The sequence below is a fragment of the Liolophura sinensis genome, chromosome 11 (assembly GCF_032854445.1).
Source record: "Liolophura sinensis isolate JHLJ2023 chromosome 11, CUHK_Ljap_v2, whole genome shotgun sequence".
NCBI lineage: Eukaryota > Metazoa > Mollusca > Polyplacophora > Chitonida > Chitonidae > Liolophura > Liolophura sinensis.
Genome location: NC_088305.1, coordinates 11,164,568 through 11,179,925, shown reverse-complemented (window position 1 = coordinate 11,179,925; position 15,358 = coordinate 11,164,568). Strand labels below are relative to the sequence as shown.

At 38.6% G+C, this 15,358-nt stretch overlaps 1 protein-coding gene across 2 annotated transcripts; it reads right to left on the bottom strand.

Moving 5' to 3' along the window:
- Positions 1-425: 425 nt before the first annotated feature.
- Positions 426-13,157, bottom strand: LOC135477559 (cytochrome P450 20A1-like). 2 transcript variants are annotated; one of them, XM_064757701.1, is made up of 11 exons: positions 12,992-13,157; positions 11,225-11,274; positions 9,918-10,087; positions 7,957-8,102; positions 7,017-7,184; positions 6,479-6,560; positions 5,492-5,665; positions 4,628-4,748; positions 4,170-4,281; positions 3,563-3,627; positions 426-2,633 (listed from the first exon to the last, which is right to left on the bottom strand). In XM_064757701.1, exons 1-11 carry the CDS (start codon positions 13,061-13,063, stop codon positions 2,381-2,383), a joined length of 1,413 nt encoding a protein of 470 aa, XP_064613771.1. In that variant the 5' UTR covers positions 13,064-13,157; the 3' UTR covers positions 426-2,380. The 2 variants fall into 2 exon arrangements, with proteins under 2 accessions (XP_064613771.1, XP_064613772.1); XM_064757702.1 differs by lacking the exon at positions 5,492-5,665.
- Between the last annotated feature and the right edge of the window lie 2,201 nt (positions 13,158-15,358).

Below are 15,358 nucleotides of genomic sequence, written 5' to 3'. Positions count from 1 at the left end.
TAAATAAATAAATATATGATGTCAATCCATTTTTGTTTCACATGTGGAGGAAACCTGCCTGAGATAAACCACCAACCTTTGGCAAATTACTGGCAATTTTCCCTTATGTGACAGGCAGATATACACGTCCTCATGAAATGACCACCAATCTGTCACCAACAACTCAACAACAGTGAGAACAGAAGTGACCATGTCTAGGTTTGAACCCACACCTGATGTGTCCTTGTGATTGAAAAGCTATCGACTTTAAAAGCCACTCAGCCACTGAGTCTCCCCCGCCAACAAGAGCATGCAGCAGTTAAAAAGGCCTTAAATCTGAATGCAGCAAAAAATGACAAAAATGACCTGTTGAAATGAACAGATATATTTAATGTGATGTAACAATTTGTTAATCCCTTCCTCCCCTCCCCCCCCCCCCCACTCCAAACAAAAAGCACACAGCATCAATAGTCCATGTCTGAGAAAAGCAGAGAACATAAATAAATGTGTAAAAAAAAATATCATGTTTTACAATTTCAGGAGTGTGTAAAACAAAGACCGTGTTTTACAATTTCCAGAGACATATGTTTCGACCAACAACATCAGAAATTTATAAAATAGGATTGGTCCCAAAATGTGAGCAAAATCAGGGTCTAACCACAGCATGACATTCACGAAAGGCCTTAGAGAGAGATTGGCAAGTTATCAGATACACTTCTGTCCACATATCTAGGGCTCATACAGCCACAAGGTTTGAAAATTCCAAGGTTTTCCATTCGATTATTATTAAAATTCCAGAATGTTTTTCGATTAAATTCAATGCCATGATCAGCTACTTTCAGAAATTCTCTCCAAATGTATGCTGGTGCGTTTTACACAAGTACTACATTGGCATTTCCGAAACAACTTCACTAAAAACACAAAACAAATTTCTTGTACTGGGTATATTCGAATTTTATATTCTATATCAGCATAGATCAAGAAATTTTGATCCCTTTTACTTTTAAGAATCACTACTAGCTACCACAGCAGACTTCAAATTTCCCTGATTTTCCAGGATCAAACCATTAAAATCTTAAATTCACTGTCTTCTAGATTTTCCCTCATATTCCAGGTATTTTCTGATATTCCAGGATTTGGCTGATATTCCAGGTATTCTCTGATATTCCAGGATTTAGCTGATATTCCAGGATTTAGCTGATATTCTAGGTATTCTCTGATATTCCAGGATTTAGCTACTACTCCAGGTATTTCCCTGATATTCCAGGATTTAGCTGATACTCCAGGTATTCCCCTGATATTTCAGGTTTTCCCTGATTTGAGTGCACCTTGAATATCATTCCTATCATCATAAAGTCCACATAGAGAAGCAAGATTTTGTAAAACATGAACTGTATCCTAGTGTTACTTTGAAACAAATTTTGTGTCATATTGCATGTATCCATTCTGTGTAGACAGAAAACAAAACATGATCTTTTACTTTGAACAAAACTTAAATTCACTCTATCTGTGTAATGTAAATGTACACGTGAAATTTAACAGATTTCTTTATCATTAAATATAAAAACAAGCATAAAAAAGCACCATTTTGCATCTGTGAAAGCAAACGAAAATTATTCACGATCCTGCAATAGAACAGCCAGATAAAGACAGACTATGTGTATTTATAGTCACAGAGATGAGATCTTATAACAGACAAAACAGAATTTGCTACACTTTGTAAGATTGTCACTTTCACCCCAACACCCAGAGCTAATAAACCATCAACATCCTTGATCATTTAGAACAACTGTTTTCTTCTTTCGAAAGAGAACTGCACTTTAATTAAACAAAAAACATCTATCTATACAACTGTATGTTCAAAAGCCATCAGTGAATGTTAAAAATTAAAACATACAGCCATAACAGAGTCTCTCCAATAAAACATAAAAAATCCTCCGATAACAAAACCATTCTGCTGATGTTCAAGTCTAGTCTTCAAAAACGCTTTAGTCTGTAAAGGATTTATATTTCCGTTCTATGGTCCTTGAGTGCTGGGACAGTGAAAAATAGCAACTTACAGAGCAGAGATAGCAACCCTTTACCTTTATTCCTTCAGCAATGTCTTACCAAGACAACGAACACATGTCCTCATGAAATCTTTTGGTAACAAATGTCCGAACACATCTGACTTTTGACATCTGACCTGGTTAACAATTTCTTGTAACAATTTTACCACCATCTTCATTCAACATTTTTGATGTTGACTGATGTGTTTGTAACTAGGCTTTCATTGGTAATTCTTCAATGCTAACCTTAATTGACCTTGAACCTTCCTTTTTGACCTTGAACCCCATTTTACTCATCCATAATAGAATGTAAGTAAAGACGTCATGCTGAGTATGACAGGGATACTTTACAGTCACTTTCGTTTCTCTACCGTGATCCAGATTTCGTCCCCTGGGTGAGTGACGATTCCGTACACAGGATTGATGACTAGCCCCTCCACCATCTTGACCTTGTGTTGACGCAGTAAGGTCACCAGTACAGACGTTGCCTCCAAGTAAGCCAATTGAGCACCAGGGCACGTACGCTTTCCGGCAAACCCGAATGGGGAAAATGCCAACAGAGGACGGGACTTAGTGTTCTCAGAACTGAAGCGGTCTGGGTCAAACCTATAGATAGAATAAGTTAAAAAATACAATCCAAATATACAAAGTCTTACTGCCACTGTACATGGCAACTTTGAGCTTTTCAAAGCCATCAACTCTGGCATAAATTGAAAGCTACAGCTTGAAAAGTTTTGAGAAAATACATGTACATTCAGCCTCCATTGTTCTTGCCAAGGCCACATGTAAATGTGAAAAGCCACATGTCAAGCTTGTTCAGTAATGTCTGTTAAAGGAGAAGAAAACTTAAAAACATGACACTATAGGCTGAAAAAAGCACATTTTTTTTCTATCTGGTGGTGCCTGCTACATAAGGCTTCAGGACTAGTTCTTAGGCAAAATGGAGACGCCCACAGCAGCTTTTAGTGCTGAATTTATTTATAATTTATCAACTACATATTAGAATTTAGAATTTTTTATGGCATGCTCCTGCAAGGAAATGCATACTCTTTTCAATGGTATTTGAATGATATTTAAATTTCCTTCTCCTTGAAGTCAAAGGTCAGTTTTCTCCACCCATAAAACTGACCACTGTTGCATAATTAATACATGTACAACATAAAACAAGAATGAAATAAAGGAAAGAAACCAATTCTGTGCAATTCACTAAAATTATATCATGTCAAAATCACACTAGCAAGAGTTGGTGTCTTTAAAAGGCAATACACAAGTTTACATTTTCGCCTTTCACAGTGAAGTAGGTCATTCTCTTTAAAGAAAACAACACTCAGCATGCTGAAAAGAGCTGGAATTAGCTCAGTCAACACCCACATAACCAAACCTTGCTCACTGAATGGCCAGGTAGCACCATGTTGGCTTAATTTACATTCCAAATGTGAAATCTTGAAGGCAGAAACCCAACGACCATTAAAAAATCAGCTTTGCCATATACAGCTAATAAAAGCGTACTTGACCCAGGCAGGGACACTACTTACTTGTTAGGCTCTGCCCACCATGTGTCTCCCTGGAGCACCACCCCTAGGGCATGGATCACTGGGGTCTTGGGAAGAGAGAAGGAAAATCAAGTGTTGGCTTAAAATTTACCGAAACATAGTAAATGGCCTAAATTATGTCCATGAAAAAGTTACTCATTTTTTACACGATTCTGACAGTTCTTTTCAGGTTTGCTTAGAAGTATAACAAGAGTGGCTGTTTTAATTCCCGGCCCATTCGGCGGTAGCAAATGGTGATTACATACAATGAACAGTAACCAGGGACTGGCTCGCTGTTACACACTCCTGTGCATCATGGCTAGAACCCCTACTGGCAAAAGTGAGTGAGTCTGGACTGAATGTCTTGAAAATTCCCCTAATTCCCCCCACACTCCTCGCATCCAGCAGCCTACATTACCCCTCAGACCTCGCCTTTCTCGTGCAACTGCTCTTCACGCGCAACGACCTTTCTTTCCCCAGCCCCGCAAACTCATACCACGCCCTAACTGCTTTCCCTAGAACATGGGAGATCACCCATCCAGCCCTAAGCTGGAGATAAAACCAGGCATTTTCCGATTATAGCATAATAATGACACTGAGGTGTACTTACATTTTTAGGAATCTTATGCCCTTCCAGCTCTGTATCAAAATCCTGCACCCTGGCTGACCAAGGGGAAAGTGCAGAGCACCTGAGCGTCTCATCCAACACCTGCCGCAGGTATCTAAAACATCAAACAAAATATTAAAAAGAAATTCATCACCAGATTAAAGGAGCAACTGATCACTTGGCTAAAGTCTCACTCTCCCTTCAGCTGATTGGCCCAAAAATTGTTGAGTCTACAATCCACAAATGATTTTCAAATGTTATTTCTATACTCTCTTCAAATGCTGAAAAAAAATTTATTCTACCTGTAAAACAACAAATACAATTGGTGTGGCCTAAATGGTGACTGATTTGCTTGATGGCCTACTACTTCGAAACCCGATTAAAAAGGAAGCAAATTTAACCTTTGTGCCAATGCCTGCCCCGATGTGTCCACTCAACTTACACGCTCTAGCGTTTCTCACCTGAGCTTGTCTACATTGTTTTCATTCACTTCTGACTCTCCCAAAGCTGTTGATATTTCCTTCACAAGCTTCTGCTGAACGTCTGGGTGCGTGGCCAGGAAGTAGAGCGCCCAACTGAGCACTAGAGAGCAAAACAGAATTTTGTGCCAGAGAGCAAATTTGATTGATGTCAGAAAATTTTTATCATTATTTTGGTCTTACACTTGGTGGTTTTCATGATAAAAAGTGTTATCATTATTTGGGTTTTACACTTAGGGCTTCAGTATAAACAGCATTACCATTATTAGGGTTTTACACTTAGGTGTTTCAGTATAAACAGTTTTATCATTATTTGGGTTTTACACTTATGGGTTTCAGTATAAACAGTTTTATCATTATTTGGGTCTTACACTTAGGGCTTCAGTATAAACAGCATTATCATTATTTGGGTTTTACACTTAGGTGTTTCAGTATGAAAAGTTTTATCATTATTTGGGTTTTACACTTATGGGTTTCAGTATAAACAGCATTATCATTATTTGGGTTTTACACTTAGGGCTTCAGTATAAACAGCATTATCATTATTAGGGTTTTACACTTAGGTGTTTCAGTATGAACAGTTTTATCATTATTTGGGTTTTACACTTATGGACAGCATTAACAACTTATTGTAAACTCAATTGTAAGGTTTACAAATGACTGTAGTTACAATCCCTCTGTGCAAATGAGCCCAGGACATTTACTTCTCTTGAGATTTTAAGTTTCTAGTTGTTGCACAGATACTAGTGTTAAAGACTGGCCAAGAGAGAATGACAAACTGAAACTAACATCCTCCACTTTCACTGAAAACATAGGTATATTCGTACCACCAGATATTATACATACTGAAGGCCGTCTTGTGAACTCCCCAAACTATAAATGTCAGCAGATCTTCTACTTGTGTGTCCTCTGAGATCCCCGCCAGCGTCACCATGTCAACAAACATCAGGTCGTTGCCACGGGGACGTGACCTCTGTTTCTGAAGGACATCCTTGAGAGTGTCATGGAGGGCAGATTTTGCTGAAAAGTTTCAATAATTACAGTCTGATTTATTTACATTTATAATAAAATGATTTCGTTTCACATGATGCAAAATATTTTATCACTTCGGTGTTTGTCAGTGGAAGAATTCTGAAAGCAGACCTGGCTGTGTATGACGACTGAAAACTCGCTCTCACCTTGTTTCCGTCTACAGGTCAAAGTTTGGCGAGTTGTGTTAATCTTCATAAAATATTTTTTATTTATTTGATTGGTGGTTTAAGCCGTACTCAAGAACATTTCACTTATACGACAGTGGCCAGCATTATGGTGGGAGGAAATCGGGGGAAACCACCATAAAATAAGTCATTTCCATGTCAGTGAGAGCAATGGAGCAGAGTGACTTTCCCCTGCCTGTGGGTAAACACTCAAGCCTATCTTCTCTCACGCCGTATTGGCCAGATCTGCTATCTGAAAAGCTTTCAGTTTACTACTGTTCAAATTTCATTTTAATCTCCTTCACAGTTTGATTATCCAACTCACATGTGGAGTCAAGAATGTTGTTGCATTGGATCACAAGACATACACCATAATATAATTCATCTATCTATTTCATCTATCGTTTTTCCTTGTGTCCATGGCATTTTGACCCTTTCATTGCTTCTCTGACAACTGGGTAACCGAGCTGTTTTAACGGAAAATGTGCCTATGTTTATCCGTCGCTAGAATGAACTGATGCAGGGTGAAGTATTGTCACTCTAATTGTGAGCGTAATAGCAACTCGGAATTCAAAGCAAAATTACCAACAAATGACAGAAAATCAGAAAATATGACGGGGTTATTTGCTAATTTTACCTTGACTGAACCTCTTGAACTGTTGACTGCCCTCTTCTGGGAAGCTCTCAGCAAGCAAAGACTCCTCTGTGATGGACCAGCACTGAAACAGAAATTAACAGAGAACAAGTTCACAAGTTAAAGCAATTGGGTCTACACACGATGATTGAGGGAAAAGTGCTCTGTTTTACAAATGGAGAATAAGTGGGAACTCTGTTCAGTCCAATTTAAATATCTCTCACAATTTCTGGTAACCAATCATATTTTAGTTTACTTTGAAATGTACATTCATATTTCACCTTTACTGGAAAATAAACATGTACACCACAATGTTAATATACACAAAAGCAACAGGAAGAGACGTGTCTGTTAAGTGCGTTGATCTACAGAGAGGGTATAAGGGGGGATAACTCAGAAGTCAAACCAGATCAAAATGAAGCAGAATAAGGGGGGATAACTCAAAAGTCAAACAAAATCAACATGGATGAGAGTAAAGCTGGGAATAATGCAGAATTGAAAGCAAAATCAGAAGTTTCAAACTGTTTGATATGTTACATACCACATCAAAATTCTTCCTGAATTCCAGAAGTTTCTTGTCGTCTTTGAAGTAGTCTCCGACCAGCGTCCACATGAGGATCTTGAAGGAGAGTGCCAACATGTGCTGAGTCAGCGGGATGTGCTGCTCATCTGGCATTGTCGACCATTTGGTGGACAAGTCTGCGGAAACCTAAACATAATGCAAACATAATACATAGATGCTCCTTGAAGCGTTTACTAAAGCAAATACACCCTTCCAATTTGGCAGTTATGGGTGATAATGACAAACATCCCAACATATATTCAGACCTGATCATGTTTTAACCCTCAAAACGAAAAGAAAAATTACCCGAGTCCAAAATCGTGGAACATACATAAGCATATAAAAACTGACTGGACATTAAACAGTCATAAATTAATGATTTTTTTTTTCAATAAATAAAACTACCAGCAGGTCTAGCACAAATTTTGTCTTTGTTTTAAAGGAAAAATTTTTTCACATACTTCCCAGGAAAAAAGAAAAATTCAAATTTTAAAAAGTACCCGTAACAAATACTAATAAAATGTTTAAAAAAAAAAAAAAGGAAAGAAAACACACACACAAAGAGCAAAAGATTTTAATACTGCGTATGAATATCTTTACAAACATCCTAGAATCAATGTCTTATCTCCTCAACACATACTTCCTTATTCACTTGATTGTTTAAGAATTTACTTCATACACACATGGGTAGTCAGTTTTACATGTGAAGCAACCTAGAAGACCAGGTTTAAACCATCGACCTTTGACAAGTTACTGACAAGAACATTTCCGTGTCTGACATGCGCTACACATGGGACTGTAAACAGGACAGGATTGAGGTCGCATCTCGCAGACCACAAAAAAAAAAACAAAAAAAAACTGAAAGATAAACTTTTTACGTTAAAACATTGCCAGTAGACATAAAAAAAATGCCCAATACCTTGTGGAAAATGGCATAGCTGTTCTTGAAGGCGCTTCTTGTAAAGACTTTGTCGTACTTGGTCCGTCGTGTTCGGCCATCTGCCTTGTTTGTGAAGGGGATACTACTTGATCCAAACAGGGGCCGAAACAATCTCATTAGCTCCACTGAAAAACAATAACTAACAGTCTTATTAGCTCCATTACATGAAAAGCAGTAACCTCTCGTAAGTTTGTACACTGATTTTACGGAAATTGCCAAAGACAAAATAGATTTTAGGCTAACAATATTTTTTATATTTAAAATGTTGATTATGTAAATAAAACCTACTGCTATTCGATGTGAATATACATATATGTAACTTTTCAAAATACAGAAAACTAATTAGAGTGAGTGAGTGGGGTTTAACGTCGTACTCAACAATTTTTCAGTCATATGACGATGAAGGAATCCTTAGGGCACATGTACGTGTAATGTGCCTTCTTGCTGCAGGACGGATTTCCACCGCTCTTTATTTAGTGCTGCTTCACTGAGACGACTTACTGTAGGCAAGTAAGTTGCCCCGCCCGAGCCATTATACTGATACGGGTCAACCAGTCATTGCACTATCCCCTTCGTGCTCAACGCCAAGCGAGGAAGTTACAACTCCCTCTTTTAAAGTCTTAGGTGTGACTCGATCAAGGATTGATCCTGGATCTACCGGTCCTGAAGCGGACGCTCTACCAACTGTGCTATCCGGGCCAGTTAAAAAAGACTAATTAGAAGGAGTAGATTAACCTTCTGAAATCTTCTTCGGCGGGTTTGGGTGACAACTATTTAAACAAGGCATTCAGAGAATACTGGTGGATCGCCTGATTGAGTAGTATGTAAAAAGCATACTGTTCAAGTCATGTGACACATTCAAATATTGACCTCCAAACTAACAAACATAGAATGATTGACACTGTCATACCCATTATTCTCTAATTATATAGTGATAAAATCTGAACATTAAATCAGCAAGAAAAGCCAAAATTATTACACTGTCACAGCTATGACTGTTTATCACATGTGTAAGGATTGCAGAGCTGTGATTGCATATGTTATGGAGTTGTAAATCATCGAGATGGTGAGACGCTTTGGGGAGTTAGTGCACAATTTAAGCACCGAGGTCTTTGATATGCAAATCGCTAAGTACTTTTGGAAATCCATGTACTATGGAAGGCAACTGCAACCCTGCGAATAGCTAAGCAAAATTTTTAGCTATGAGGTGACAGATTTCCCTGGTTTTTCAAGTGCAAATCGCTACCGATGATTGTGTACTATGGGTGGCAACTGCAACCCTATGATTGGCCAACAACTTTAACCAAACTGGACACCGCCACCGCTGACAGCCTCTGATCCCCCTCTCACTATACCTCTCCTTATTTTGTAAGGTGAGCTAAAAATGATGACAGTTTGCTGCTAATTATGACTATCCCCAAATAGTGACATGTTAAAAGATAGGCAAGTAGCCCTACCATGCTGTAAAGTGGCAATGTCATTTTGTAGAGGAATGTCAGTCAGTGAAAACTTAAAAAACCAGGAAATGCGCTGCAGTAGATCTTTTGTTTTGATGTGTTTGTATATTAAACGTGATGACAATACGGAAGCTTGAATGATTCTAAACACATCAAAACATGACATCTAATACATTGCAGTTAACATCGCTGCATACTTCATTTAGCGAACTCTTCTTAATCCACCATGTCAGGATCCGTCCAATTTGCTACTATTTAAGCATTTAGACAAACAGTTTAGAATAAAACTCTGTTGGATATTGACAACAGGGCCCACTTTCACAAAATTTTTACAGAGTTTCTTCCCCTTTACGAAAAAGGTTCCAAGAAATCTGACTTTCCATTTTTCGTGAAAGGGGTCCCTGGTTGTATTTCGCCTGTGGCATTGTCGTTACTGCTCTGGTTTTACTCTCTATGTTATGGGGTTTTACATTTATGTCTCACCTGGTCTGTCGAAGACGGCCTGCTGTTCCTTGAAGAGTTTGGGGCTGGCTACACTGACCACCAGCTTCTGTCCTATCCAGAAGGAAGCGATGGAGCCATACTGACCATGGAGGTCAACAAGGAACTCCTGTAAACTGCCGGCTCGCTCGATATCCGGAACATTTCCCGTTCTAAAACATGTCAGAATAAATTTATTCATTTGATTGGTGTTTAATGCTGTACTCAAGAATATTTCACTTATACTATGGCAGCCAGTATTATGGCGAGAGGAAAAAGGGGAGAGTCCGAGGGAAACCCACGACCATCTGCAAGTTACTGCCAGACCTTCCCAGTTACGGCCGGAGACGAAGCCAGCATGAGCTGGACGTGAACTCACAGCAATTGCATTTGTGGGAGGCTCCTGGGTCACTACGCCGTGCTAATCCCCTCAGCTGCAGAGGCCTCATGGCATAACAGAGCCAAATGGTTAGAGCGTCTGCCTCATAGTCAGGACACCCAGGATGAAACCTGGGTCAGGTCATATGAAAAAGACTACATAAGGTACTTGTTGCTGCCTTGCTTGGCGCTCAGCACTGAGTGGTTAGAGAAAGGAAACAGGACTAGTTGGCCTGGTGTCAGTATAACAGGACTAACTGGGGTGTCATGTCAATTCAAACAGTGTTTCACCCAAGCAAGCAAATAAAACCAAAATCTAATTTTTTCATCCTTCATAATTCTGCAAAAAGGCTTCTTTCCTTACTATTGATAGCAGTTTAATCCTAACATTCACATTTCTGATACATTTGCAAAAAAAAAAAAACCTACTTACATCATTCCAAAAAGTTTCTTTATATATTCCTTCACTTCAGAATTTAGATTAAACAAACTGAGGTCATGTAAGTACACAGTCTTCACCATATTGTGCTACAGGGGTCAAAATGTTTGGACATTCACTCCTTTTTATTTTTATTTTCAATTTATTTATTCAATTGGAGTGATACGTCGTACTCAAAAATATTTCACCTATGGCAGCCAGCATATCATGAAATATTCATGTTTTTATCCATGTAAACCATTGTTTCCTGAATTTATCCACTATTATGTTATTTCATAATGTCTATAAATGGAATTTAATATATTTCACAGCATTAAATCATACTGAATCATCTCATGGTTTGTCAATTTCATCACTCTGTGGGGATTGAAATATCAATTGATTTCAAAACGGTACTGTTTCGCCCTGTACTTGATTTCAATTTGGTGGCACAGGGCAAAGCTTGTTGCACCGTGACAGTATGTCATCAGGACATTCAGTCTCACACACTCACTCTTGATTAGAGGCCTCTAATCCAGGTACTGTGGTAGTTTTTCTTGATGTCTGGAAGATAAAGCGCAAATGAATGATAATAATTTGTGTACCTACAGAATATAAAATGTATAGGATACAGCCCCCACCTGGTTTTTACATAACCATCTGGAATTTTTGGTGGCACCTCCTTAAAACATAACTCAATTTTTTCATTGTACTATCATTGTAAATCACGTTGCTTTACTGTTGTCCCCATTTGAACATTAATAAGCTCAATTAGCCTCACAAGTTTACGCAGGTTTGGACGTGACAGGTTGGGGGTTCTCGCAAAACATAATGCAAACGAAGAGGGTCTCACACGAAGCAAGTTTCGGCTAGTGAGCCAGAGCAAGTCATTTGTGAGCATATTGTGATGTATATATTCATTTGGTGTAAGAATGCTCACAGTTGGTTTAAGTCAGTAGCTGCCAGTTGTCTCCAATCTGTTTTGGGTAGGGCCAAAACATCTGTGACCGCAGGTAGTACTTATTAGCTGAAACTTGATTCGTGTGAGACTCGCTTAAACGATGTCGTTTTACAGCATTTGGTGAATATACAACATGCATAGTAGGGTCTGGCGGCTCAATGGCGCTGCTAGCTGCTACTGTAAAATGTGCTCTTTTAGCAGTGTTAGCTTGCAACAATCTCAACATTTAATATTTCGTCTAAACCTGCCTGAGCTTGTGAGACTGCTGATGTGCTGAGTCGGGTTAATTATACATAGGACAGGAAACTAATTGGGTCAGGAGACTTATAGCTGCAATCGTTTTACATGTATGTTATGTTGACTTCTGATCTATGCTACTGGGGATAAAACTTTCCAAATGATCAGTCATTTTCATAACACTCTTGGTTGAAGTAACATACCATACAAGAGTCAACACAACGATACTCATGTTTAACTAGTCTCTAGAATTAATATGAGTGAATGATTAATTCTTTACAAACTTTAGGGCAACATTTCCGTCATACCATGGCCACCATTATGAGAAATCACATATTTATAACATTTATCACATATTTCAAGATATGCAAGCGCACCCATCAATAATCAAATAATAATTTCACACTTATCTCTGATTTGAGTGGCACTGCCACAATTGTTACACTGCAAAAGACACTATGAAACATGTCATAGTCTCTGAAAGAAAGATATTTTGTGCTCTATCTCTTCAAATAAGAAGTGACACCTTTGTCCACAACTGTCACTAGTAGACAAATCCTACCAACAAGCCCACATTTTTTATCCTAAACTCTTCTGCACATCCGTCACAAAAAGTACTCTTTCAGTCTTGTACCCTGCCTCCTATGCAGAGTAGTATAGGTGTCGGATGACAAGGTAGCAGACTAGAAAGTGCTTTTCTCAGTTTGTCAGTTCTGCATAGATGTGTGTACACGGGCAAAAGAGTTGTGGCGTATAAATAAATGCAAAATGTGAGCTTGTCAGTGGCACTTTTCTTAGTGGTAAATACTCAAATACCACTCCAGTGACAACTGTTGACTTGAAGACATTACACACAAAATACATGTACCCATCTTCGGGTGTGACACAATGCATCTCTTGCTGGGTTTCTCGAAATGGCGTTTACATGTTGTGCAGTTTATCACCTGGTAATAATTGATTCATAGTTGATAACTTGTGTATATAAGAATGATATCAGATTAAAGATTAGATGTTGGTCTCTAGTACATGTACATCAATTGATGATGTAAATGAATGCCATTCAACTTCATGTTATCGACTTACTGGATACAGGTAAATAACAGCAATAATAAGGGTCACCACGAAAGTGACAGCAAAGATGACAAAGTCCAACATCTTGCAGTATATGGATAGGGACGAAAAGCTGACAAACTAGCCCAAAACAACGATATTTTAGATCACTCCATAAGCCGCCTCTCTTCGTCTGCCACGAGTTCAAAGCAATCTGTAAACACAACCGCATTTCACAAACTGCGCATGTTCATAGGAACACAGTTCCGCGTAATATTTCCATGTTGTGTGAAGTATGTGAAGTTTAGCCTTTAAGTATCAAGTACGGTAAAATTATAATGTAACTTGTTCAAACAAAGGTAAATCATGAAAGAAATTAATATTTATTCTTATATTTAAAAACTTGCAAGGTATTCCTACTCTGCTTCCGGTATCAACTTTGACAGTTGGCGAGACTTTAACGTCGGTGGGTTGGAAGTGAGCTGCAATGTTTTATCATTTATTTGTCCCTCAGAGTTTTCTAATCAGGCGTTTCAGACAAAAACTGATTAAACAGAACTCTGAAAACTTTGCGTCCCACCACGTGCTAAATGGCTTCATGTGGATTAAGGAAAGTGTTGCCTGAATTTCTTCAACAACGAAATTAATGCCGATGTTGTTGTTGTAAATAAGTTAACCGGACATGCAATGTTTGGCTGTTGACTTCAAATTGTGTTTTGAAAGCCTTAGTCCTTGATCAGACCCTTAATGTTTAATTTGTGCTAGCTTATTTGCTAAATTCTAATTGCATGAACAGTTGCAATGACTAGGTTGATGCTTTTGTTAGTCAGTGAGCACCTTCTTTAGCCAAGGATCACGGCTGTGATCTTTCATTGTGGGGTTAGGCATAGATCACAGCCGAGGAGTCTAAAGCTTAAAATATTGGTATTTATAAACAGCCTATTGCAGAGAAACTCTGCGTCATAAAAATCCTTGCAAAATGAACCAATACTCCAATAAATTATGTTCACCAAGACATTGTCTGTTCCTGTGCCAGTTTTTTCCACAGCCTTAATGAGCAGTAAGTCCAAGATAATTCATAGTTGTGACTCATGCTCACATACCGTGTCGACATCGTGACCTAGTAAATCGGGTTGCTCCTCCCTGTGCACACGTGGTTGACTTCTCACGACGTCACTATGTTTTGATCAGCTGGCTGTCAGTTTTGATAGAAATCCATTTGACTGCAGAGACACGAATTTGGAATTGACTGAGGGCTATGGAGCAGAATGATGGACCCCACAGTTTGTGCGAACTGTCAAATTAAGTTTGCAGTGAAAAAGAGGGGTTATCTTTGGAATCAATTTCACGGAAAGGTCAATCGCTGCTGTGCATGCACGCCTCGCTTACCCAGATTTTAAACACGTGGTAGTGCGCGGCAACCTGCTAAATATGAGTCTGTTTTTGACTTTGGCTAAAATTTACAGGAAAATGGTGATATGAAGGCAAATAGCGATTATGGCAAAATGTGAGTAAATATTTCAGCATTTAGAATTGCGGTGCTTTATGTATACTGAGGATGAATCTATCGGAGTTGAACGAGGAGGAACTCTTTGTAAGCATTACACCTTAATCGGGTCCACGTAGCTCTCGGCCTAAGAGTGGCCAGCGGTCCTACAGTATATATTAGTGACCATTAGACTGAGGTCTTTCCGCTACACCTCTAACTTATCCAATGCACCTGGTCTAGCCCCACGTGCATCTGAGGTCAGCTGCCAAAGGCTCTACCTGTATCTGATCTTTTTCTTCGTTGTCGCTAATTATGTAATACCTTTCAGCCAGGTAATCACTCTCAAGCCCATGCTGTAGTTTATTTCTCTCAAAAAACATCGCTAGTACCATTCAGAATTGAATTATCTTGGGTAACGTGCTGCAACAACAATGTCAATCTTATCTGATCTTGTTTTACGATTTAATCTGAAAGCACTCCTGGGTTATAACATACAGTCCCGATCACGGTTAGAAAAATAATTTGCTATACCATAACCCATTTTCTCAGAAAGTTACTTGTTTAAAAATAAAAAGCTATTTTTTTTTTCATAGTTAGATCCAACATAGAGGTACTCACGTTCTGTGAGAAGCAAAACATTTTTGTTTTTTCAAATACAGCCAAATACAGCAGCACGTTTCCATGAGGCTACGAGAGCCTCACTTTTGTATCCTCGACTTTCCAACTATGAGTTGACAGGTGGCCAGTGCACCGAAAAAGAGGAGGTGTAGCAAAGTTTGACCCAAAGTTTTGGTTACAGAATGTGAATTTAAAGTGAAATGAATGGTTAGTTAATTGCTAAATGCACTATTCTACATCTGCAGACTATTGGTTTTTAATTTTTAACATCCTACCTTCTCAAGAGTCCATTG